Source organism: Chelon labrosus (assembly GCF_963514085.1).
Source record: "Chelon labrosus genome assembly, chromosome: 14".
NCBI classification, from domain to species: domain Eukaryota; kingdom Metazoa; phylum Chordata; class Actinopteri; order Mugiliformes; family Mugilidae; genus Chelon; species Chelon labrosus.
This window is the reverse complement of record NC_140347.1, coordinates 13,512,133-13,538,132: the sequence shown is the minus strand read 5'-3', so window position 1 is coordinate 13,538,132 and position 26,000 is coordinate 13,512,133. Positions and strand designations below refer to the sequence as shown.

At 42.7% G+C, this 26,000-nt stretch overlaps 2 protein-coding genes across 2 annotated transcripts in view; both read right to left on the bottom strand.

Annotated features, from left to right (window-relative positions):
* The window catches only part of akap12b (A kinase (PRKA) anchor protein 12b), a 44,503-nt gene extending 30,347 nt beyond the window's left edge, over positions 1-14,156 (bottom strand). The window contains exon 1 of the mRNA XM_084560076.1: positions 13,809-14,156. Coding sequence (XP_084416202.1) covers positions 13,809-13,946 — 138 coding nt within the window. The 5' untranslated portion in view covers positions 13,947-14,156. The remainder of the gene's footprint in view (positions 1-13,808) is intronic.
* Positions 14,157-21,710: 7,554 nt separating this feature from the next.
* mthfd1l (methylenetetrahydrofolate dehydrogenase (NADP+ dependent) 1 like) overlaps positions 21,711-26,000 on the bottom strand; it is a 33,813-nt gene continuing 29,523 nt past the window's right edge. Inside the window, exons 27-28 of the mRNA XM_084560520.1 lie at positions 22,765-22,885; positions 21,711-22,570 (exon numbers count right to left, since the gene is read on the bottom strand). Of these exons, the coding sequence (XP_084416646.1) occupies positions 22,796-22,885 (90 nt within the window). The 3' untranslated portion in view covers positions 21,711-22,570; positions 22,765-22,795. The remainder of the gene's footprint in view (positions 22,571-22,764; positions 22,886-26,000) is intronic.

Genomic DNA, 26,000 nt, shown 5'->3' with positions numbered 1-26,000 from the left:
CACGCCAAAGGACTGCATGACCCTAGAGCTGCGGAGACAGACACACCTGTTAGCTGTCATTTTAGGACAACAGATGAAGCCAGGTTGTCCTCCTCCTCCTCCTCACTCTACCTACATCAGAGCGTCACTAACCCTTTAACCCCCGAGTCTCCCATACCTCCACAATTTGTCTGTTTTCATCACCACCCACAACTTCATCTGTGCGGCCGCTACACTTGAACAGCAAACTGAGCCAAACAACAACAACAGCCTGAGCGCAGGAGAGACCCCCCAGGACACGATCACAATCAGGCCGCACTGGCCAGCGTACGACCCCGGGGGCCTGCCTCTCCAACTGGGTTGAAATAACAAACCCAGCCTCTTTGCTGACCCTCCTGTCATGGATCTCTAAATATCTCTGAGCCGCGATAAGCATTTGAGCTCCAGCGTCATATAGAAGATGAGGAGGAGGGAGGAGGAGGAGGAGGAGGAAGAGGAGGGGAGTTTTGTGTCTGGCACACAGACACCCTAAACATGGTTTTAATTAGGAAGACACTTAAACCAGACTTTGTTTTTTATGGCTCGAGGCCTCAAATTACTTCTAGATTATTGCTTTATTAATGTCTATATGTTTGATCCAAGGTTTGGCACAGAAACAACATTCAGGGTCACTAAAACAAGACGTGATCTTTGGCTAAACATGGAGCCATCTCTTCCATCTCTACCAGCAAGAGGTAAACTAAATTACCTCCAAACTCCACAGGTAAAAGTTTATCGATACATAATGAAATACAGTTTGGAGTTAAAGGGGAACTACTGTTTTTTACAACCTGGACCTTATTTCTGGCATAAAATACGGTCGTTTACTCACCCATACAACTTTTGTGTAATTTGTATTCCTTCGGGAGATATTTAGATCTGCGTATATCCATGTAGTGGGAGTGACTGGGGCACCGAAACGCAGCCTCTAAATAACGCATTATCTGCGGCGAAACTTGTTCAATTCACTAATTTTGTTGTTGTACGCTAGTGCTATTCCCTGTTGAGTCTGGAGTTAGCTGTTAACTCTGGACTCAACAGGGAATAGCGGCAGATGATGCGTTATTTAGAGGCTGCGTTTCGGTGCCCCAGTCACTCCCACTACATGGATATACGCAGATCTAAATATGTCCCGAAGGAATACGAATTACACAAAAGTTATATGGGTGAGTAAACGACCGTATTTTATGATAGGAAATAGTCTGGAGTTAGCTGTTATCATCATCCGGGGTCTGGAGGTCAATCTACAGACCCTGTCTTCTGACCTGGATGATGTTGTCTCTGAGTGGCGCGCGCACCCGCAGCGGTCAGCTTGTTTACCTGTAATTTGCTTCTGCTATGGTTCGTCAACAACCTCAGAATTGGAAAAATATTCAGTCATGTTGCAAAAAAACTAGCAGTAATTAACGAGTTTCGCGCCAGATAATGTTAATGTTAGATAATGTCTATTTAGAGGCTGCGTTTCGGTGCCCCAGTCACTCCCACTATATGGATATACGCAGGTCTAAATATCTCCCGAAGGAATACAAATTACACAAAAGTTATATGGGTGAGTAAACGATCGTATTTTATGCCAGAAATAAGGTCCAGGTTGTAAAAAACAGTAGTTCCCCTTTAATATTTTACTGTGATGACTAAAATATATGTTTTTGCTGTATTTAAACAAATCAAATAAGTAACAAACTTGAAGTCTGTGTTAAAGAATGTTGGATTAAAATAGCTTTAATCCAAATGTTTTTGAATTAAATTAATAATTGCATAGAGAAAACACATGTCATAGAAAGACATACAACATATACAATAATCTGTTTATTAAAATACAAAGATCATGGGAAGCATAAACAATGTCCACCTGAATGGAGTGGACCTGCAAACCGTTTTATGGTAACTGATATAAATAAAATAATATAAATAAATACTGGATTAATACATTTTCTTTGGCGCTCTGAGGCGGCGGAATAAGCAGAAAACACAACGTTATCACCTACAGAAGTGTTACTGAATCCAGGAAATACCAAACAAGGTGTTTTTTTTGTCTGCACCACCTCCTTAGAAGTGATAAGTCTGAAGAAGCAGAGCATCTTTAACAATCTACAGCAAGTCCAACCTCATCAAGTATCCTATGATCTGAGACAGAGAGTCTTTACAGACATGTTAGTTTTATTAGACTCTAAATTGAGTGAGCCACTGAGTTTGTCTAAAGTGATTATATTGGCGTTTAAAGCCCAGTCCACGTCGAAAGCGATTTGGTTTTGTTGTCCATCATTTGGTAGCCGTGAGTTGGTTGCTAATATATACTCCAGGTAAATAAATAAATAAATAGAAAAAAAAAACATAGCCACTCCATCAAGCTAGCTATCGGCACAGTGACCTAACTTGGTACCTGCCCAATTTTTCGCCACATCGCTGCCAGAAAAGGCCAGAAAATCCAAAACACTGAGCTAAAAGAAACTAAAATGCACCTGTGAAGACGGAGTAGAAGTGTATGTGGATTTGTAATCGTGAATAAACCTCTTTCCCATGACGGGCCCATATAAAATCATGTTGATCCAGGAGGCATGCGATTAGCTTTAAAGCTAATCGCATGCCTTCACCCATATGTCCGACTTGAGGAAACCTTAGTCATGTCTTCTTTAAAACAAGCCTTTCTCACATGTCGCCGGGTAAAAAGAGACATGTGAGAGGAATCAGCTTTGAAAAGCCACTTGTTTTCCTGCAAGAATACAAACCAGTGTTGTTCTCCTCCGCTCATTGCTTTCATTCACCCAGGATATATTTCAGCCCACATGTCAATAAAGCAGAGGGCAGTTGTTTTCGGTTTAAAACAACACTTCCATTCGCCTCAAATGAGTGAGCAGTGACCAGCTGATTCCCTGTGCTGTATGTTTCTAATTATCCTGAAACAGCAGTGGGGGTCATAAGACACCACTTAAGAGTCCAAATACAACAGTATATACAGTATGTGGTTGGAGGCGAAAACAGCTGGGTATCTCCCAGCTTTAATTTGTGACATCACTATACTGCTTTACCTGAACAACACGAGACCTATACAAATAAGGATATAACCTGATTTAAGCAGTTTGGCAAATGTCAGATTCCCTTACAGCAAATTAAAAATTTAATAACAGACATATAATCATCATGGGTTTGGCTGTTGTACTGAAAAATGTTCTTTCTCATGCTTTGATGTCTTTACTTGCCATTTAAATAAGCAGTACGTCGCCATCAGTGTACACCGATCAGCCACAATATTAAAACCACTGAAGTGACCATCTTGTGACAATTCAATGTTCTGCTGGGAAACTTTTGGACCTGGCATTCATTCATGTGGATGTTACTTAGACATGTAGCACCCACCTAGACCAGACCAGACACCCCCACCCCATAGCAATGACACTCCTTGATGCCTGACACAGACACACAAACAAAAACGCTTTAGGAACAAAAAACATGCAGAACAGCACAAGGTGTTGACCTGGCCTCCAAATTCACTAGATCCCAAACTGATCAAACATCTGTGGGATGATCCACACAGGCCCCTCCCGTCAAAGTCCCTCCACTAACAACATCCTGTTGCCAGACACCACAGGACACCCTCATAAGGCCCATGTCCATTCTCTGATGAGTCACAACTGTTTTGGAGGAACTAGGGAGACCTAGTATGTCTCTCTTTTCCTCCATGAAGGGGATGTAGTTAACTAGCATATATAAATATAAAGTATAAGTAGCTTTCTGGTGCATTTAAGTACCTTTTCAATGTTGTAATTAGATGGGTATCGTGATATATGAGTGGTGAGTTAATACAGTAAAGACTAGAGTGGCTGCACTGCCTAAAAAGCAGCTGCCCCAAAGACATGAGTCACTGTTTGTCCTTGAAATGCTCCCACTCCCACCACCAGAACTAGAGACACACTCTTACACAAAACACACACACACACACACACCACATCTCCCTCCTGCGCTCTGTGAAGCGGTTAGTGCTGCATCAGGACCAGAGCTGATGAAAAATGGATGTGCAAAAAAAGAGCAACAGAGAGGGAGAGGCAGCGGGAGAGGTGAACAAGTGCAAAAAAAGAGAGAGGGTGGGGGGGGATGAGGAAGACTATGAATAGCATGGGTTTGCTTCTGAGCACTAAATCAAATACCTGAAAACCCTGAGGTAAAGAATAAGGCCCATTCGTTGACGACTAAGACTAGAAAAACTAAAGAAAATTCTTAAATCACCTCCAGTTTTACATTTTCCTGTGACGCGTCCTCGCAAAACAGCCAGAAAATCTAATATCTCACTTATGGATTACGTCCTACAAGATCATCCTGTAATAAATAAGTCTTGATTTTAACAGAATACACTAGAAAGCAACGCACGCTTCAGTCAGAGGTTAGCGGTTACGCAGCTGGACCTGTTCCTGTCTGTGTAATTTCATTATAACCTGTCATTCAGTCAACAGGACAGACGCCGTACATAGAGGTTACTCCCACACCCTCTGTCGAGAGGGCCATTTTGTTTCAGCAGATGCACGGACGCCAAAAACAAAATGGAGCAACCTTGTGTATTTCTACGCTCGGTTTGCGCAGAGCACAGAGCCGGAGCTGACAGGTGAGAGATAAAAGGACGAATCGTGGAGCTGAGAGAGATGAAAATACACAAGAGACATGTCCGATGAGTAAACTCCCCGAATAAACCAACTAGGAAACAACAGGATAATTATACTTTAATCTGATTGCAGGGCATGATCTCAGTCTAATTATAGACGCGGTCATGTATGCTTGTTTATTCGAAATTCTGTAATGTGGAAAAAGTGATGATTTGTTTGTATTTTGATTCTTCGGTCCGTCGACTCTTTGAATTCGCAGGAGGAAACAAAAACTCTGATGAAACAACGGTGACAACGCTCCTAAGAGAAGAAGACGGTGATGTGGAAGAGCTGCACGATCGTAATGATTGATGGGGGAAGGTCACCTGTAACAGCCCCAGTGGGACAGTTACAAGACAAGCCTGGCAGCTCGGTACGTCTGGGATATTCAATAACAGATCATCACCGCAAGACAACGCTTCTCAGTGAGGAAACCCCATCCTAACACCTCAACAGCAGCCCTGCTGACAAGGACGAATACGTACTCTTACTATACTCCTTATAACGTGGAAACGAACATGTCAGTACTTTCCTTTTTCCTCTATCTCCTCAGCATCTCTTTATTTACATCTCTGCATCCTTTTAACATTACGCTAAGGGTCTGTGATTTTAAGTCAGGCTGTCATTTTGAGTGAATTTGCAATTATCATCAACATAAAGTGGAGACACATGACGGAGTTAGAAAAATAAAGGTTTATTTATTTAAAAAGACGACAGGTCAGCTGAAAAGTGATCCTGCTAGGCTTCTTCACCAAGGCCCTTCATTCGGTCTTCTCAGGTGTGGCTGGTTAAGGTGATTAAGCACAAGCCAAAGACACTTGCCCAGCCAGTGGAGGAGCAGAGGGGCGTAACACCCCCACCCTCAAAAGGGATCCTCCAGGAGGCCTGAAAATGAACAAAACCCCTCTGCGATCATGCCCCGTCTTCCAAGATGTGCAAAAATTGATGCCTTTACACGTGACACAACACTGACACCAGATACAAAACAAGTTATCGCAACACAGTGAACTGTCCTCACCACAGCCTAATGGTCACACACACACACAAATTACAAAGTCAATGAAGCCAAGTGACCTACCGACAAACTGGAAAGCCACACCCACAACAAATGTGGTGCCACACCACACAAAGTTACTGCCTTCACCCAGCTAGTAACATCACAACGGTAGCCACCAAAAAGGTCACACAAAAAGGTGTGTTAAGGTGATTAAGCACAAGCCAAAGACACTTGCACCAGTGCCAGTGGAGAAGCAAATGGGCGTAACACATCGCACATCACAGTTTTGGCTTGAAATCTCTAAAGGAACCAAAATATGTATTAAAATCTTCCAACCCCCCAAAAGAACCTTGTTGGTTATCTGTATCTACCTTCTGAAAACCTACTGCCAATCAATATCTGACCCTTTATGGTGTGCCACTGGCATAGCAATATTTGATTAAAGGCAACAAACAAATGCAGGCCTCACATCTCCTGTGTCTGGACCAAAGAGAGGTGCACTTGAACACACATCTGCCAGGGATACAGCAGATGACTAGCTGATGCAAACTGTACGTTCTGTGTCTGCGTGAAAGGAGATAACACCCCCAAAGCAGCAGGTGGCAGTAGTCATAGTAGTAGAAACTAAAAGAGCTGCCATTAGGTGGTTAGCACTGATGTCTCACAGCGAGAAGGTCCCGGGTTCGAATCCATTGGCCAACTGGGCCTTTCTGTGTGGAGTTTGCATGTTCTCCCTGTGTCTGAGTGGGTTCTCTCCGGGTACTCCTGCTTCCTCCCACCGTCCAAAGACATGCTCATTAGGTTGATTGGTGATTCTAAAGTGGCCGTAGGTGTACATGTGAGTGTGAATGGTCGTCTGTCTCTCTGTGTTAGCCCTGAGATAGACTGGAGACCTGTCCAGGGTGTATCCCCGCCTCTTGCCCGATGACAGCTGGGATAGGCTCCAGCAGACCCCCGCGACCCTTAACAGGAACAAGCGGTTACAGAAAATGAATGAATGAAGGAATGTTATCATGAAAATATTTGCGGTTTTGAATTTTTAGACGAGATGAAGAAGTAAAACGAAAAAGCCCTTCGGTGTGTCCTTTGAACAAGTTTGATGTTTTGCTGACCTATCCACCCACCCCCTCCTCCTCCTGACTTCCTCCTTATTACTACACACATACACAATTGTCGATGCTTAATGAGATTGAAGATGAAACAAACGCAATGTAAACAATTGCATAGATGATTAGGTTGAGGAAAACGAGCTGGGAACAGACAACGTAAGAAAAAACAAAAAACAAGCAGAGTAGAAAAAGGAAGCGTCATGATGTAACATGTTGATGATGTTGATGCCATGTTGGTATTTGCTATTGTCCTGTGGTTTCATTATTAGAGCAAACTAATAGAGAGCGAAGGCCGAAGAGGAGGAGGAGGAGGAGGAGGAGGAGGAGGAAGGGGGGACGGACAAATGAGGTCTGGATTTTCACATCCCCCCCAAAAAACACACACGTCTGTTTCTACTGTAATGGAGCTGGCAGTGAATCTGAGAGATGGGAGATAGGATAGGCTGGCTGAGGGACAGACTAATTATCAGAAAGCCACTTCCTGTTTCTCCGAAAACAAGAAAGAAAGAAAAAACACTTGACTGAAAATTAGATTTTCCTCTTTAGACACAAAAATACAATGGAAAGATCATTCTGACGAATCAGTTTGATGTTCAAGAACAATTCTGCGAATTTTGTGACAAACTTTAGATAAGATAAGAAACTCATACATGTGAGTGTGCAACATTACAAGCAGATTTAACAACATGAACGGATATTTGAGCAGGTATTTTCTGTTTTAACACGTACGTTATCTCACAAATTCCACCTTAAAACATGAATAAATGTTTTAAACGAGAAGGAATGTCTCCGGTTTAAATTATATCAAGGCTTTAAATAATGAATAATCAAGGGCTTGGCTGCTTATGGCGACAGGTAGCAGCCCTCCGAGGTTGACAGCTTTCTTCCTAGGTGTCCTGATCCACCTCTTTGTCCATTTTGACAGAGCAGGAGTTAGCTACTTGTCAATATGGCAGCGGCCATGAGACGCTCACTTTGAGCTTCAAAACTGCTCTCTAGTTTGCTTTACTTAATAGTCAGTGATGTAAAGAAGTTAATAGGCATAAAACATAATAAGATATTACATTTGCATGTTTTTTTTCTTGGTTAATATGCAGAAAAGGCAAATGAAAACCACTTTTTGAGTGAAAGTCGCTTTTGGATTGAAAAAAACATCCCTATTTTCTCCTGTGACTGTAAATACAGTAAGTCCCATAACTCCACTTTCACTACTCACACTAACAAACACTCTATGCCGCAGAGTTTCCTCTTCTTCTTCTTCTTTTTTTATTTTAACCTGAGCCCACTTTCACTCCACCTCTGTCGCCAGCGTCCTTTTAAAATCAGGCAGGACGGACGACGGAGGAAACAATCGGCTGATTCATCTGCCTTTGTGTCAAGCTGGAGGGCCTCTCTATAACTCTCTCTTTCTCTCCCTAGCTTTACACTAGTCCCCTCTTCCCCCTTGCCCACCCAAAACATTGCACCACCCCTTCTCCTGACGGTGCACACAGGAGCCCCATCCCGGCCCATCCTCAATGGATCTTCTGTCCGACCCTTCCTGCCTCCCCCCTCCTCTCTCTCTCTCTCTCTCCCTCTCTCCTTCTGCTAAACAGGATAATCAGAGCCGTCTGATCTGCCGCAGCTCATTATACAGGAACGCACGAGCCTTAATCAACACACATTACATTACATAACATGAGGCTGGATCATTGGAGTCACCTGCCGCCGCTATTGTGATGGGCGGGGGACCCGACATGTGATTCAGGTCTCATGTCCGAGTGGCTATTTGTGGTGTGTTTGCTATTGTTCGCCTGCGAGCCAGTGTGGGCAAAGGCTCTGAGGATTTAGTGTCACAACACTAACCGTACCTACAGAAAGCTGCAATTTAACTGAGGTGCGATGAAAAGGAAAAAGGATTCGTCCACTCTGGCTGTTATTATATTACATATGTTGATTATTTTCTGCAAACGTTGCACCAGTAAGATTGCAATCAACAAGTTAACAGCAGCAGGAAACACGTTTTTGCTGATTGTCGGTCTGGAAGCGTGCAACCTAATCAGGAAGTAGCACTTCTCATGCTTTTTTATTTTATTTTTTTATCTTTATAGTGTTTAACACCATGGTAAACATGCAATATGCACATTTCCTGCTACATCTGAACAGGCTCCCAGTCGTGCAGGTCATCCAGTATGCACAAGGACTGTCTACCTGCATGCAACCAAAGCCCAGCCAAACGTGACAGATCAATAACACTCGAACTACTAATGGACCACAAACGGAAACAAGGAAGCTTCCGGTACCAAACTATTAAATTAAAGGCTTATCTTATCCTTTACCTTCAAGATGATCAAGCAAGTCCAACAGCCTTCGTTTCAGCATTTCACTTGAAACACAATCAAACTCAAATTGCCAATATCAAAATAAACAAATGGCGATTAACAGACAGAGAGTGTTTGGTCAACTGTACCTGCAGTCTGTTGTACCTGCTCTTCAAACTATTTTGTCTGCACATTGACCACATTGGCCACTCTACACCGTAGCTTCATCAGCTTAAATGAAATATAAACACCATAAACACTTAAAGCCGGTGTTTGCGCCATAATGAATCCTTGTTATTTCATTATTTTACATTATACACTCAGAGCCTGCTACACACCTCTGCCTCCATACAGTATCTTAAATGTTTTAGGGGTTAAACATACAAGTTATCCTGTACCATTTTTAGATGACACGCCATGTTCGGTCATCCGCTTTAAAGAAATGCTGTCACAGCCACGACTTCTTTGACACCGCGTGTTTGAAGGCGACTCTGACCAACAAGAATTAGTTTGAAACACCATGTTGAGCGTGTGCAAACCTACACTTACTCATAACACCCGTCCTTGCACAGAGATTTAGTAGATTTAGCATTAACACAGGATATTGCACGGTTTATCTTCTTGTTTTGATTTTGTGCATTAAGGTCACATGGAAAACAGCAGCTAGCTAGCAGGTAGCTAGCAGCGCAGACAGCGAAATGTCTCGAAAAGCTTGTACTACGACCGTATATGCGACTATTTTGAAAACACTTGTGAGGCCGGGGAGACAGAGAGGCACGAGGAGGGCGGGTCGCGGCGGCAGCGGAGAGAGAGACATTTCTAAAATTCCTCTGCGGAGTGAGGAGGATATTTATCGACTGTGTATCAAGTGAGGAGGCTCAAACCGCCTCAACCGAGCCCGCACTGTCACCATCCCTCCCCCCTCCTCCCCCGCCCCGAGAGAACACGCCGTGAGGCACAAACGTACTTACATACATCATGTAATCATTATGGATCTACTTTAAACGGTTTCTTCTGAGTAAACAGCTTGAGATGGATGTGTATCACTTACAGAGAAAACACGGAGCAGTTCATTCTGCAGTTTTCCTTCTCGGACATGGGTCAAGAATGAAACAATTGGTGCCAAAACCAAGGTCGCGGTTCTCCTCAGCACTTGACAACAAAATTAAAAAGCAGCAGCCGTCCGAATGCAGCGAACATTCAGAGAGACCTGCGGCTGAAAAACTTCAAAACTCAATCGTCTACTATCTTGATGATTGATTAATCTTCATACATTATGTTTTATAATTCATGTGACTGTAAACTGTTAAGAATATTGTTAAGTTTTAGACTACGTCACCGTAGAGAGGAAGAAGTGGTGACCCATTTGACCATTTTCTGGCTGTTTTTCGACCAAATGATTGATCAAGTCATTACAAACAATCAACTGATTGGCGAATAACGAAGATAATCGCTAGCTTAAGGCTTGATTTTGGGATCATTTAACAGATTTGGCATCAGATTTTTGCCTAAACAGAACTCAAATGCAACGATAGTGAGTTCCTTTATATGGAATGAGGTTTTTTAGACGGAACATCTTGCCACCACATTTGCATAAATCCATCAGTCGTGTTGATCTGATCGTTAACTTTAAAGACTCACGACAGATCAAGATGATGCCAAAGCCTGCGATGTCTAAACTGGACCATCTAAGGGTTTTTTATATTTCTGCAAACGGGGAAAGCACAGGTGCATTAATAATGGCTGTAATCCACTTATAAGTAGTCTTGTTTTTGTGCATTTTGGTTCATTTGTTTACCATGTTCAGGGGAAAAGTCCATATGAACGGCCTCCTCTTTTTGGTATTCACAACACTGTATATGTAGATTTATTTCCGGAGGTCCAAGTTCACGTGCTGGCTGACATCTTTACAAATGGTGTAGGTAGATGCTGCCTTAAAGGGGAACTACTGTTTTTTACAACCTAGACCCTATTTCTGGCATAAAATACGGTTGTTTACTCACCCATATAACTTTTGTGTCATTTGTAGCCCTTCGGGAGATATTTAGATCAGCGTATATCTATATAGTGGGAGTGAATGGGGCACCGAAACGCAGCCTCTAAATAACACATTATCTGCTCGTTCATTTCACCAATATTTTGTTATGATACGCTAGAGCTATTCCCCATTGAGTCCAGAGTTAGCTCTCTGTAGACTGACCTACCTAGATTACCCGTAATTTGCTACTGCGAGTTTTTTTGCAACATGGCAGAATATTTTTCCCATTCTGAGGTTGTGGACGAACCATAGCAGTTTCGGTGCCCCAGTCACTCCCACTACATGGATATACGGTGATCTAATTATCTCCCGAAGGAATATGAATTACACAAAAGTTATATGGGTGAGTGAATGACCATATTTTATGCCAGAAAAAATATGGTCATTCTGGCATTGTAGTTTTATAGCACATCTGAGGAAGGTGTTGATATTCCCAAGCTAACTAGCTAGCTAACTCCATGTAGGAAATGCTAAGGCATATTTTAAAGACGAGGCCATTGGGAATATCAGCATTTTCATCAGCTGTGTTGTGAAATTATTAAGAAAATGCTTGTGAACCCAGTGAGTCACCACATGTTCATGTTTCACATGTCGCAAGGTGGGAAAATCTGTTGACGTGAAAATATCGGCCGTGAAACACGTTGTACTCGAGTGGATTTTGGCGCGCGGTGCCGTCATTGTAAAAAACAGCTACATGTGGAGACATGTCCCTCAGTGGCGGCAGCTTGGGTCTGAACTCGCAAACGGTATCACCTGTCACAGCTGGAATCAGAGAGCACAATAGACGCACTTCAGTCACACTATAGCAGCTTTGAAATGTTTGATATCACGCATTCCAATGTCGCTTGCGAAATTCGAGCGATAACACCGCCACCGCCATGATACCTGCGATACGAGCTAGGGGATTAACAACAACAAAAAAAACTGCACAAATGCGACACAGATGTTATTGATTCCCTGGAAAACAACTGCACAAACACGCCAGCACGCAAAGACATGAGCAAACAACAGGCATTCTTGAGAATTAAACAAGAATGAACAAATGTAGCCTTGATTAAAATCTTGATTAGGGCCCTTGTGCTTTCTGTTTCTGTCAACCCTCAGTGCCACGTGACCTCTCGCGGTGACCTTTCAGGAGAGGAGAAGGCCCGTTGACCCCCCGCCAATAAAAAAGTCAATAAATCCAAGAGGTCACATGAGGCATAAATAGAGCAGGTGGCGAAACATACATAGTCATTAGTGGGCACTTTCTAAATATTCATTCACACAACGCTGAGCAATTTACACCAAGGTGACAGCGCCGAGTCGGCAAGATACCTCAGATGATGGCAGCTGGAGCTCAGCAAGCCGCATAGCTAAGGATATGAAAAGAGACACTTTTATAAATAAGAACAATGTGCGAACGTTTAAATTAAAATGTAAATAAATAAATAAGGATAATTCAAATCTATTTCTGGTTTTCTCTGGCACAAAAACAATCCTCGCCATCTGTCTGAAACCTGAATGTTACAGACTAGGTTGTCTTTGTTTCCCTTAAAATAAAGCCTTCTTCTGTGTCCACGACTCATTAAGAGCTTATCCAAAGAGATCCAGATGCTCGATTTGATTTGGCTTTGAAGAACGGCTGAAACCGTTAGCTGATCAATGGCCAGAGCATTAATCAGCAACTAATTTCATTCATGTGATCTTTTCTTTCATTTGAGGTAAAAAGCCAAATGATTTCTGATCTGTGAGAGCATTTGATGTTTTTTTTTTTGCTGTTTTTGAAATTCCTTTCTGACCTTTAAAGACAAAACAATCAACCAAGTAATCAAGACAATTATCAGCATATTAAAAGATAATTAAATCTCTCAGGAGCATCTGCAGAGGATGCCACACAAAAAAAAAAAATCATGATAATCCACCTGATAAAGAATAATTAACCACTTTCACGTGTGTAAGATGTGTTTCATGTGCTCAAGAAGTTTTGCACCTGCCTGTTTTTTAGTGAAACTAAAGGAAATTTGTTCATTTTACACCAAAAAACTGCTGTAATATTTGTGACTTGTGTTGTTTTTCTGGGCCCTGCTGTAGAGGGTGTACCCCACCTCCCGCCCCATGTCAGCTGAGACAGTCTCCAGCCCCCCCACAGGACACAACCCTTCACAGGAGAAGCAGGTACAGAAGATGAATGAATGAATGATTTTTTTTCTGATTAATTATGATAGATGGGTGTACAACAACATAACATAGGACTGAATGAGTGCAATGAGCTGGAGCCTGTTATTATCACCGTGCCACAGTCTGATTCAGTAATCCATCACTGCTCCCTGCAGAGCTGTCCCCGGTACAAAAACTGTCCAAAGAAAAAACAATATGTGGCTGGTGGTTGTGCACAGCGTTGCTGAGTAACACTCTGGGCGCAGGTGGCCCGTCTGGCTGTAAATCTTTGAAACCGACTGAGGAGCTGCTGGCGTTTTATTACTGCGGGACTGCAGACTAGTCGAGCCCATTACTCAGCAAAAACGGCGTCAGGCGCACATGGAGCGCTGCAGCACATTACTGATGCGCACATGAGGCAGTAGATTTCGGAGGGAAGGGAGGGGGAGGTGGTGACGACAGGTATGTTTGCAAACACGCAGGTAAACTGACATAAAAAAAAAAAAGACTTAGAGTAAGCAGGATGGCGTGCAGTAAGGTTTAGTGTGACAGGGATGAATGTGTCGGCTGTACCTTGCTGTCGAGGACGCTGCCTCCCTCCTGGAGCAACTTCACCTCCGCACTCAGCTCCCCGGCGGAGGCTGAAGCTGAAGCTGAGGCATCCTCCTGGCTCTTCCCGTCCCCCCGCTGCACTGAGCTCTCTGCTCCCATGGCGAACAATCACAAAGGTTGACTCTTTAATTATTAATAATAAAAATAATAATAATAATGGTGATAATATTTAAGCCTCCGCGCCGAACGTGACCAAGATTGCGCGTCTGCGTTAAAGCAGCGAGTATCCACAGCGTCCAGAGAAGAGAAAAAAAAAAAATAACAGAAAGAAAGTACGAGCTTGACAGTGCAGCTCCGCCCCGGGGTGGCCTGGATCTGGAGTGATGAAGTGTGAGGAGCAGCGAACTCTTTTAGGACACCCCCGCCTCCGACACCTCCCGTCAGTATCACATGGGGCTCCGGTGCGCCGCGGCGGCACGCCTTGCAGCATCAAGACACGGTGCTGATGGAAAGAGAGGGAAAGGGGAGAGAGAGAGAGAGAGAATGGAGGAGAACAGTTAGTGGATGAAATAATAATAAGCTTGTGGCGCTGTTTGTGCATCTGATGCAGGAATTAGATCTGTTCCAAGTCCTTCAAGTTACTTAGACTTAGATAAACTTTATTGATCCACAAGGGAAATTGCTTGGTCACAGTAACTTAGCTGTACATTAAAAACACCCTTGAGAACCACAAGTAAAAGTAAGATTAAATCAAATATAAGTAAAATCTAGTGAAATAACATAAAAATAGTATAAACCAAAAAGTGCAGAATTAGCATATGAAGAAATGTACAAGAAATAGAGATGGAAAAATATATATTATGTACATAGGAATGATAGTGAGGTGCAATAGTGACCATTAACATGAATAACATGGAGTTATCTGTTACAGAAAGGTGAGTTGTTGTACAGCTGTTGTATTGTCTGGTGTAGTGGATGTGATGGATTGTCCAGTGTCCTCCTGTCCCTCACTGAAACAAACGTCTCCAACTCCCTGCCACTAACATTACCAGCCTTTCGGATCAATTCGTCCATCCTACTTATGTCCTTTCACCAGAAACCTTCTGCAAACATGGCAACACAACATGGCACCAAGAAGACACACTCACAGGAATTAAAAAGTGTTGCATCGTCACATGTCCAACTAAAGGCTCCGAGTTTGAAGTAAGAGATTGTCGCCGGGACGTTTTAGGTGAAATCAAATTGTGCAAAATCGAATTACGGCTTCTCTCGTTTCCATGGTATGACACTCGGTTCTAAATGGAGGCTTTGTGCTTTTGTCTGTTTTTGTTATTGGAGGAAATGTTCAAGTGCTTCACGCACAATGAGCAGTGAACTGTGTGATTCTAAGCCACAGATCTGTGAAATGATTTCACAGTTTGAAGTTTATTGTAGGTTCCACAACATTGTTTGTGTAGGTGAGTGGATTAATAGGAAATAGGCTTGACCTCGATTTATACGCCATAGGAAAGTAATAGATTCATGTACAACAATCATCCATAACATTATGACCACCTTCCTATGTCTCCCTTGTGTCTCCAAAACAGTTGTGACTCATCAGAGAATGGACATGAACCTTCTGAGGGTGTCCTGTGGTGTCTCGCAACAGAATCTTGTTAGTGGGGGCCTTTGGGTCCTATGGGTTGAAGTGAGGGGCCTCTGTGGATCATCCCACAGATACTTGATCAGTTTGGGATCTAGTGAATTTGGAGGCCAGGTCAACACCTTGTGCTGTTCTTCATGTCTTTTTGAGTTGTTCCTAAACTATTTTTGTGTGTGTGTCTGTGTCAGGCTGCATCCTGCTGGGGATGGCCGTCACGGCTTCTGGTGAGGTAGGACCCAAAGTGCAGGACACAGAACTAGGGAGCTACGGAGATGGCAGGATAATCCAAACACACAAATCCAAAAGAAACCGGTGAAGACCAGACAAAATACACAGGAACATGTGGAAATGAACAGAGAGAACAACATGGGAACATCACAGACAACATGAGCCAGGGCTGTTTAAACACACATGGGCTAACCAGACCCAGGTGAAATTAATGAGGGTGGAGCACACAAGGAGAAACCAATCCAACAATCAAAGGGAAACGAGACAACACACACCAAAGAAGAACTTTACAAAATAAAGACAGGAAACACAAGGAAAACCAAATATAGTCACTTCTGAAAACACTCAAAAGACCATACCATGGCAATGACTGCTGCCATCAAATGGGGGTGCCTGGTCTGGTCTAGGTGGGTGCTACATGTCTAAGTAACGTCCACATGAATGAATGCCAGGTCCACAAGTTTCCCAGCAGAACACTGAATTGTCACAAGATGGTTACTTCCCCTGTCAGTGGTTTTAATGTTGTGGCTGATTGGCGTACAGAGGTGATTTTTTTTTCCTCTCTCTCTCATCTTTCTCTTCGTTAACACTGTCAGGAAACATCTGCCTTGACATGCAAATCCTCACGGGTCTCGTTTTTCCATTTCATTTTCATGTTCATTTTTGTGTTAATGTCACGAGGCTGTTTCATGTCTCAGAGACATTCGTCTCTCATAACCCACAGCCATTAGACCTCTAAATGCCGTACACACAGCTTGTTAATTTAGCCACATGGATGAGTTCCTCCTGCCTGGCAGCCCTCATCGTCTAATACAGCCAGTAAACTAATATATGTAAAACTAAAAATGTAATTATAATCAATTTAACCGTCCCTGATCTAATTTCTGCCTCTGACAAACATGTTTGTCGTTAATTCGACTCTACAGGAGCGATGCAGCAACTTTCTTCCTAAAGATGCACTTTGTTTTTTTTTTTCTCCTGCAGTTTTGTCATCCATCCGTAGGTTAAGTGGTGTGTGGGTGCAGAGGCGCTCCGGGCTCCCGACGGGGGGAGTCGATGTTCGGGTTTACATGCTAATTGCAGGTTGAGCCACGTGCAATTTTGTGTGGAATTTTAGAACGCGCAAATTACAGCCCGAGCGCCCAAAGCCAAGTTCACACAGGCCTAGACGACGGAGGGTCCCGGCCGCTAAACCAAAAACCCAAACACTCGAAGTGCAACAAAACAAACAAAGGCTTTGTATACACGCTCAGGAAATATGAAAACTAGAGGGTTTCTGTGGCGGAAAAGTGACGGCGAGGAGCGCAGTGACAACATGGAAGTAGAGGTCGTTAAGTTCACTCAAGTCAGACTTAAAGCAGCAACATATTCATGCTATTATAAAACACTGATAGGAAACCAGATTTAACTTCATATTAACCTCATGACTTCGTGCATTGACCTTTTGATTGAGGTGGACTGACTTGATGTGGATTTCCTTTATGTGCTAAATCTGTAAAGATCTGGCTTTCAGTGTGACTTTTCATCAACAGACGGTAGCTCGTTCTGAGAAGCGTTGAGACTTCTGACTCATCTCAAAAGTTAAGTAGTTTTCATTGCAGCGTATTAAAACAACATCCTTTTAAAACGTGAACAGGCCTGGTGATGGACTGATTACCACCACCACCACAACCCTCCAGAGGACAAGCAGTTACTGAAAATGAATGAATGAGTCACAGGCACGGTAGCAATGTGCACGAAGCTGCACTTTTATGCAGATGACGCCATCATTTACGTTTGTGTTGTACAATTTGAACCATTGATAATAAACAATCACAAAATCATTCCATATTTACAGTGGCCCTGAAGGTCAAAACACAACGGTAATTCACAAGGGTAGGGACAACACCTCTTGTTTCTGATTGGACAGTAGCATCATTTCCTGTTTCTACTCCGCTGTGTCTGTGCACAAGTTTTAAACCACGTTAGAAAGAATGGAGGACGAGATGGCATTAATAGAGGAACATTTTGAAAGTGGACATACATATAATGTCATTCTCGATATGCTTTCAACCCATAATGACATTAACATCGGAACCCTGAAAGCACGGCTGAAGGAGTGAGGACTGAGGAGACGGGGCAACTACGTCCTTATTGTGCGTCCACTATGCCTCTTGTCTTCCCGCAAGACATGCAGAAATTTGGCAACGACTCATACTCTTTTACCACAATGTGGACAGTACACGTTATCTGCTTTCAAAGCACGTCACAGTGTCTACACTTACGCGCAGCTGACCATTCACAGAGCGCGGGTTCTGTCCAATCAGAAACAAGAAGTGTTGTCCCTACCCTTTCCGTAATCTGAAATGATGTTGTGTTTTCTAAAATGTTGTTGTATTTTGTGAAATGTCGTTGTGTTTTGACCTTCAGGGCCACCGTACAAATTGCATATAATGACATGTACTTATAAAGGTTTGTACTGCTAAGAATTCATACCTTAAACACGTTGTGAGGCAGCGTTCCTCGACAATCAAATCATCTAAACTTTCTTCACCAACTACCATCACAGCGTTCACGAGCCAGGTAATTTAAGAATAATGTTTTAAAAGGATGTACCAGATAAATGTTTATTAATAAGGACATTGTTTTGTCTGGTAGTTAAGGTAGGATATGGAGGTTGTGAATCAGAAACATTGGTTGCATTTTATAAATATCAAGGACATCCTCAGTGTTTCATATTCATAAAATCAAGACAGTCATTGTTAAGGGATGGACCCTGGAGAACACAGAGCAAGGTAAGTCACTGAGCTGCTTCCAGTTTCTCGACAAGTACATGCCTCTGTCAGGACATTAATGCTTTGATAACTCAACTTTCTGGTTGACTGGGACGAACTACTGTGACGTATTTGCTGTATGTTAAATACTTTATGGGTGATGAAGTGGTTAACACTGATAACTCACAGCAGCAAGAAGGTTCTGGGTTTGAACCCTATGCCTGCGTTAGTTTTCTTCAGGCTCGGACTTCCTCCCAAAGACACGCTTGTTATGGTGCTTGGCGATATTAAATTGGCCGTAGGTGTGCATGGGAGTATGAACGGGACGTCTTTCTGTGTTATACCTGTGACAGACTGGCGACCCGTCCAGGGTGTACCCCTCCTCTTGATAAATGGACTTCAACGCTCTAGAGCAGGGGTGTCAAAGTCATTTTAGTTTGGGGGCCTCATGCGGGCCAGACCAGTAACCTAACAACATAATAACCCACAAGTAATGACAACTTTTGTTTTAGTGCAAGGAAGAACAAGTAAATTAGGAGAATGTTTACATTTAATAAATGATCCTTTGAAGAAAACAAAATTTCTTAAGAAAAATAGGTGCAATTTGGGCACATTGCGGTCTGCTGTTTAGTCCTGAGTCTCAGTGTTGTGTTCTGTCCACTTCTCTTCCTATAACAGTGGACAAATTAGGAACAGAAGTATTTTCATTAAAAAACTGCACTGTCTTCTATGCACTTTGCAAATTCATGCTGCGGGCCAGATTAGACCCTCTGGTGGACCTTATGTTTGACACCTGTGCTCTAGAGGATTAGCAGCACATAATGAATTAATGAATGAATGAATGAATAAACAATATATGCTACGTGCCGTGTTTATGAATTATCTGTGAAAATCCAAAACAAAAAGACTCAAATGAACATTTTAACTTGTGTGCAAGACGCTAACTCAACGCATAAAGTACAATGTTCTGAATGCAAAGCGGATCGTACTCTGGCGTAGTCTGCCAAGTCATTCACAATCCCCCAGTGAAGCAGCAGAGCAGAGGACAGTTAATGTGAAAAAGGATGACAACAATTTCTCATCTTTGTGGAATAAAATTATATCAGACATTTTTGCAAATATGATTTAGAAACAATGCCGGCTGTTGTTTCTAAAATTAAAAACAAAAAAATAACATGTCTGCTAGACAGAATGAACCAAAACAGGGACTTCAGTACAATCGTCCACAGTCTATGCAGATAAATTTGTTACTGAATGACCTTCAGCACTGCCGGTCTCTCTATCAGCGGTAGAGCTGACGTCACCTGGAAGAGGAAAAGGAGGGGGGGGGATGGGTGAAGTCTCATTAAAGTGAAAGCCTTACCGGATATGGTCATGGTCTCCACTCAGTACAATGGTGATGTGAGGGCACATTAAACGCACAATGCATTCTTAGACACATTTAGAGCAGCAGCACATGAAACAGACACTTTTTCACACTTGTCTGTCTCGTTTTCCAGTTCTTGGCGGAGATGACCGTCCATTTCCATTTGAAAGCAGCTCTGGTCACAAGCGGCAAATTAAGATCTGCATCCCAAAATAAGATGGGAGGCATTTTAAAATAAATAGATTTGGTCTTCAAAGCTCGTGGTTATGACACAAGGACGTGGTGTATACAAGCTTATTGAAAATTTCCACTCATCATAATGGGAATACCTAAAGAGGGGGCTGTCGACGTTGGGTTTATTTGTGGGCGTGGTAAACAGGACACTCTTTGAAGGCAGAATATGAATTTACTGGAACATTATGGTAAAACTGTCTATAATACTGGATATATTCTGTTTCAGTAACAATTTCCATCTGCATAGCAACATGTAAAATAACTAAGAAGTGTATACAAACTAAAAGTGACGCTGAATAATGCATCATACTCAAGTTAAAATTAGTTTTAAACTAATTCTGGGTCATTCGACCGTCTGCAACCAGACTAACTTCCCCGCTTACAAATTCTAGGAGGACATTTGATCAGTAACCTCTCTGTTGGGAGATGATTATGCTCAGACAAAAATCTGCCGGGCCAATCAAGTGTTTATGGGGAGAAGTAGTAGAGTACCAGCGATGTAGTCATCCATGCCGTCTGGGCATTTTCAACGAAATGCCTCTGACTATCCTCCCACCGTCCAAAGACATGCTGGTTAGGTTCATTGGTGATTCTAGATTGGCCGTAGGTGTGAATGTGAGTGTGAATGGTTGTCTGTCTCTCTGTGTTAGCTCTGCGATAGACTGGAGACCTGTCCAGGATGTACCCCGCCTCTCGCCTGGTGACAGCTGGGATAGGCTCCAGACCCCCTGCGACCCTACACAGGACAAGCGGTTACAGAAAATGAATGAATGAATGAATTCAGTTTGGTAAATGGTGCTGTGTGAGTAGTAAACTGTAGGTATTAATGGAGGACTCAGTGGATGTTGTATTTTCATTCGTTCATTCATTCATCTTCTGTAAACGCTTGTCCTGGCTGGGCTGGAGCCTATCCCAGATGTTTTATTTTAGTGGTGCAAAGTGATCAAATGCCCAGGTACAATTTTCCAGGAACTAGTCAGTTACCCTCCCACTGACATTCAGAGGGACCTGTCCTTGGTACTGAAATTAGCCAGTATATTAAATAAGAGCGCTAAAAGACGGGAGCTTAAACAACTCAAGAGGTCAAGTGAGAAACGTAACATAAACAACCCTAACCTGACAAATCCGGGGCTTTCCAGCACATTGCAAAGCACTGACGAAACTCCCCTCCCCATCAACGCCGCGTCTTCAAATCTGTCATCATCTCAAAACAAGAGGGTTGAGCGTTTCACACACACACTCTTAATATGCCGTTGGAGCGCTACTGTATAAATGACAGCATTCCTGCAGCTTTGACTGTAGTTAAAGCGCCAGATCCTGCCTGGTGAACGCAGAGAATAACAGACTTGGCGGGCGAGGAATGCCAGCTATGACACATGTGCACACATGTACGCCGGCTCCGTGTTGCAAACCCAAACCCCTCATAATGACAGATGCTGCACCCTGGGACGCTGCCGGGGGGCCCCGACTGTCTTCTCGCAGGCACGCTTCCAACGCGGAGACGTAACACTGTGGGAGCAAAGCTGGTGGAAAACAAGAAAGAGCGTATGACAGCTTTTAAGGTTTGATGTGTGAAAGAAGTGACAAAAAGAAAGGTTTCCTCTTTCGTTTTGACACCTCTCCTGACAATAAGGAGGTTGCACATGTGTCCAAACAAGTCGCATGCTGGGTGTGAAGACGCAAACGCACAGTTGCGGAGTTAATAAAAGTTTTATTTGAAAGGCACGTTTGGTCTCTGAGGAGAAAAACGTTTAACGTACAAGTTTTGTAACAGAGAACAAAATGTTTCCAGAACAGATCTTTTGATTCTAATGTTCAGTTTGTATTTATAATAAAACTTAAACTGCGCTATAAGTGAAATTAGCTGCCAAACTGGCCAGCTTTGTTGAACATAAGTATATTTAACATGGAAAATGAATGAAATGAGTGGGTAAAAAACATAAAAAACAGGCAGCATGAATGTCTGTCGTCCAGTGAAATATAAAAAATAGCTTAAAATGGATGAAATTAATGTTTGACTCGTGATTTTCAGTGAATGTATCGAACCTTTGAAACACTGGAAGCTAAATGAGCACCATGATGACTTTTTTTGTGCGTAAAACAGCAGCTTAGTTAATAAATATGAAGTCTGTTCCCACTTAGGTTAAAAAGCCCAAGACATAAAAAAACAAAACTGCAGCACCGTTATTAAGACGTAGGAGCAGATTATTTTCTACTATGAAAACACAAAGTACAACTCAAGCAGACTTAAACTAACTCTTCCATACACTGAAAACACTGTACAGAGAGGTCAAAGGGACACACACACACAGCATGTGTGATATATATGTATAGGATATCGCTGTCGGAAGTTGTCTTTGGCATATGACACGCATGTGCAAATACAGCATATAGCTAATGCTCCAGTAATCTGTTGCGACTGTGACTTGAGGGAGTGTTTGGAGTTTTTGCTGGGAAGAGTATGAAATCATTTCCTGTCAAAAAGGCGCAGGGGGGGGTGGTGGATGAGTCGGACGGTGCACGCACGGAGCCGAGGAACCATGAGAACAGAGCAGGAAGCCTGGGAGAAAAATAAATAAATAAATAAAAGCAACGTGTTTTTAAGTGTGTGCACGAGTAAGAGTAGAGTGGCTCTGAATGAATGAACTCCGGGGAGACGATCGAGGCTCATAACTTAAATAAAATATTCACAATGATACAACACCAGCTCCTTCAGATAACTTAAATGTTGTATTGATGTGAATGAGAGCATACCCCGTGAGAATGCGTTCCGACGTGAGCGTGCTCAGAAGAGCCCGGTGATCTCCTCCGTGACTGGGTCCAGATCGATGTCGTAGAAGCAGGGTCGGGTGGGCAGGCCTGGCATTGTGCTCATCTGAGGGCAAACAAAAACAACAAAAAACAAAACAAACAGAGGTTTATTAAGATGTTATTAATCGTATAAATGTTATAAGGCAGTTGATTTACATTCATCATACACACGGTGAACTGTGGGCTCAAAATACAGGAAATGAGAGCAAACTAAATAATCCACTTAGGATCAAGATTGCCTTTTTGGCTATAATTCCTTAATCCTGAAATTAAATTAAACCTTGCAAGAAATCACTGTTTATTTACCCGGTTATTTTGCTTGTTGTTTTCTTGTCAAGAGAACGGTAAAACCTTTCTATACGAACGGGATCTAACGAAGGAACAAGCGCGAGCAGCTGGTTCACATCTCCTATTGGTTTTGCTTCTCATAAAACCGTCAGTGGCCACAGCTTTTTTTTTTTTTTTAAAAAGAATTACAATCTATATAATAACCAAAACCTCCCATTAAGGTCGTTCGCCACAACACAGCTGCTCTACACCCAAAGATTCAGCATCAAAACCCGTGTAAATTAGACGGAGGGGAGGCTCAATGACTATAATCTAGGCTTATTTGACTGGACGTTAGAAAAATGGCAGCCTTGTTCTCGCTGTCGTCAAAATACAGATAACAAAAGGCCCAGATATGAGACAGAGATAATAGGCGGCATGCTAAGTTATAGAACGGATCGGGCTTTAGAGGAAGTTATGATAAAGAAGTCGTGATAAGATGAAGAGTACGTCAAAAGATAAAAATGCTGTTCCGTCCTGAAGACTTAAATGTTGTTTATAAGATGAGAACAAGCGATGGAGTACGTCTGCAGGTCCGTCCCCGGTTCTTTCACATGCTCATCCAACACACCTAAGGTTCTCTGGCGACCGTGCTGATTGGGTTTCTGGGCTGGCCTCCAGTTTTAATTTATAAGTTTTTAACGTTTATTAACAGCGCTTACGTAAGGCCGAATCAATGCGCCGTGTGTGTCTGTGAACGTCAGAGCCGTTCTAAGCTAACAGTCGACCGCTATGAAGGAGGAATTGAGATGGATTCAATTAGAAGAAGAGTCGGACTGATAAATGAAATTTGTGACATAACAAGGAGAAATCATGTGAATGGGGGCTCACGAGATGTTGACATCTTGTGCTGAGAGGAACAAACCAAACTAATCTAAACCCAGGGTCAGCACGTAACCCGTACGGCTCTACTGGTGTTTGTTATGAGGGAAGCTGCAGCTGATCAAAGGCAACCGAGTGCCTCATAAAAACACTTTTCCTCCTCTCGAGAAGCTCAACCAGATCGTCCCGTCCGCGCTTGAGAAGTAAATTGTCTCGCTCATTAGACGGGCAGCGACATTCTTCGCATGCCTCCCGTGTTCTGACCCAGGGGCACTTTTATGGGCCCATTAGTGGAAGCGAGACAGGAGGAAGTGACCGGCGAGTTTCCTGTCTGAGGAAATGCGCCTCGGACTGCAAGTAAACCAAAGGGACGAACCAGGGAGGACGTGCTTGCACGATCCGACGGAGCTGACGGTAATTGCTCACTGCTGCCGGTCGGCCGTGATTGCCGCCGTGACGTGAGAGTGTACTTACGGAGTGCATCAATAAGGATTAGACCGCAGATGACTCACAGTGTGAGCAGATTTAGAGGAACTCCATATGAATGTATTACATTACCTTTAAATGGAGCGCATTAGGACTTACATCAGTGTCCCAGCACATGACGCCATAGAACAGAACTGAACTACACAAGCATGTGACACAACCATGTTTAATGTTTTGATTGATAAATAACTGAATAATACTAATATTAGTGAATATGTCACATCACGTTTGAGTGAGAGCTGAATGACAGAGATCTTTTCCTTCATGTACTCCATCTAATTATTTCAAAAGCTTCCCTGTGCAAGGCCTGAAGCTGCTCATTCTCTAATATAACATTTACTACAGACTTTTTCCATTTGTTTTAGTGCCAAGAAGAAGTAAATTAGGAGAATGTCTGCATTTAATAAACTATCCTTTAAAAAAAAATGAAATTTCTTAAGAAAAATAAGTGCCATTTGGGCAAATTGCTGTCTGCTGTGTAGTCCTGGGTCTCAGTGTTGTGTCTTGTCCACTTCTCTTTCTAAAACAGTGGACAAATTAGGAATAGCAGTTATTTTCATTGACAAATTGCAGTCTTCCATGTAATTTTCGTACTTTGCAAATTCATACTGCGGGCCAGACTAGACCCTCTGGCGGGCCGCTTTTGGCCTGCGGGCCGTATGTTTGACACCTGTGGTTTAGATTTACAGTCTTTGTACTTGGTATTTTCACATTATGCTACTTTCTGCTTGTGCTCAGCTATACCTTAAAGGCAAATATACTTTCAACTTCACTTAAAAGCCTTAAGGCTCTTTTAGAGTACTGCGGGACCTAGATGCTGTAGCCTATGCACGTAGCCTACGCCGGTGCGAGCCATTTATACTTGTCAGTCTGGCTCGCCCTGTGTCTTTTCTGCCAGTCGGGTTAATTTTTGTTTCAACATCCTGCTTCTCTTTCAATAACACAAACGTTTGCATCTCCGAACTTCCTCAGTTAACCTTTCCTCCATGTGTTCCATCTGTACTGACCCAAAACAATCAATTGAAAAATTGCGGAGATGGAGAAGCAGCCGGAAATACCAAAGCGGAAACACGCTACTACCAAGCGGACCAATCACAGCTCTTGCGGTCTGTGTCGCCGCGGCACGTAGTTACATTTCTGGAGAGGTGCACGTCAGCTACGGCGCTAGGGTCTGGGCTGTCGCTGCAGCTTCTGTGTCAATTTAATGCAGAAGTCTAAAGCGTCTATTAGTTGCAAATCGTTTTGCAGATATAGACTATTAACATACAATAAAAGTCAAAGTGACGTACACACGAATTGACCAATAATTATGATCCAATAACATAATCCAACGCATAGGATTTTTCACTCTCCATATATTATTTGATGTAACTTCAGTATATGTATTTAATATTGTAGTATTGCTAATCTTACTTACAGAGAGGACCTAAATACTTCCACCACTCTCCGGTGCACATACAGTGAGATTATGCCTTTAAAATGATAAATATTTAACCATATATTGTTCAATGTCTTAAATGATTTCACCAGTTAAGTCTAGACTG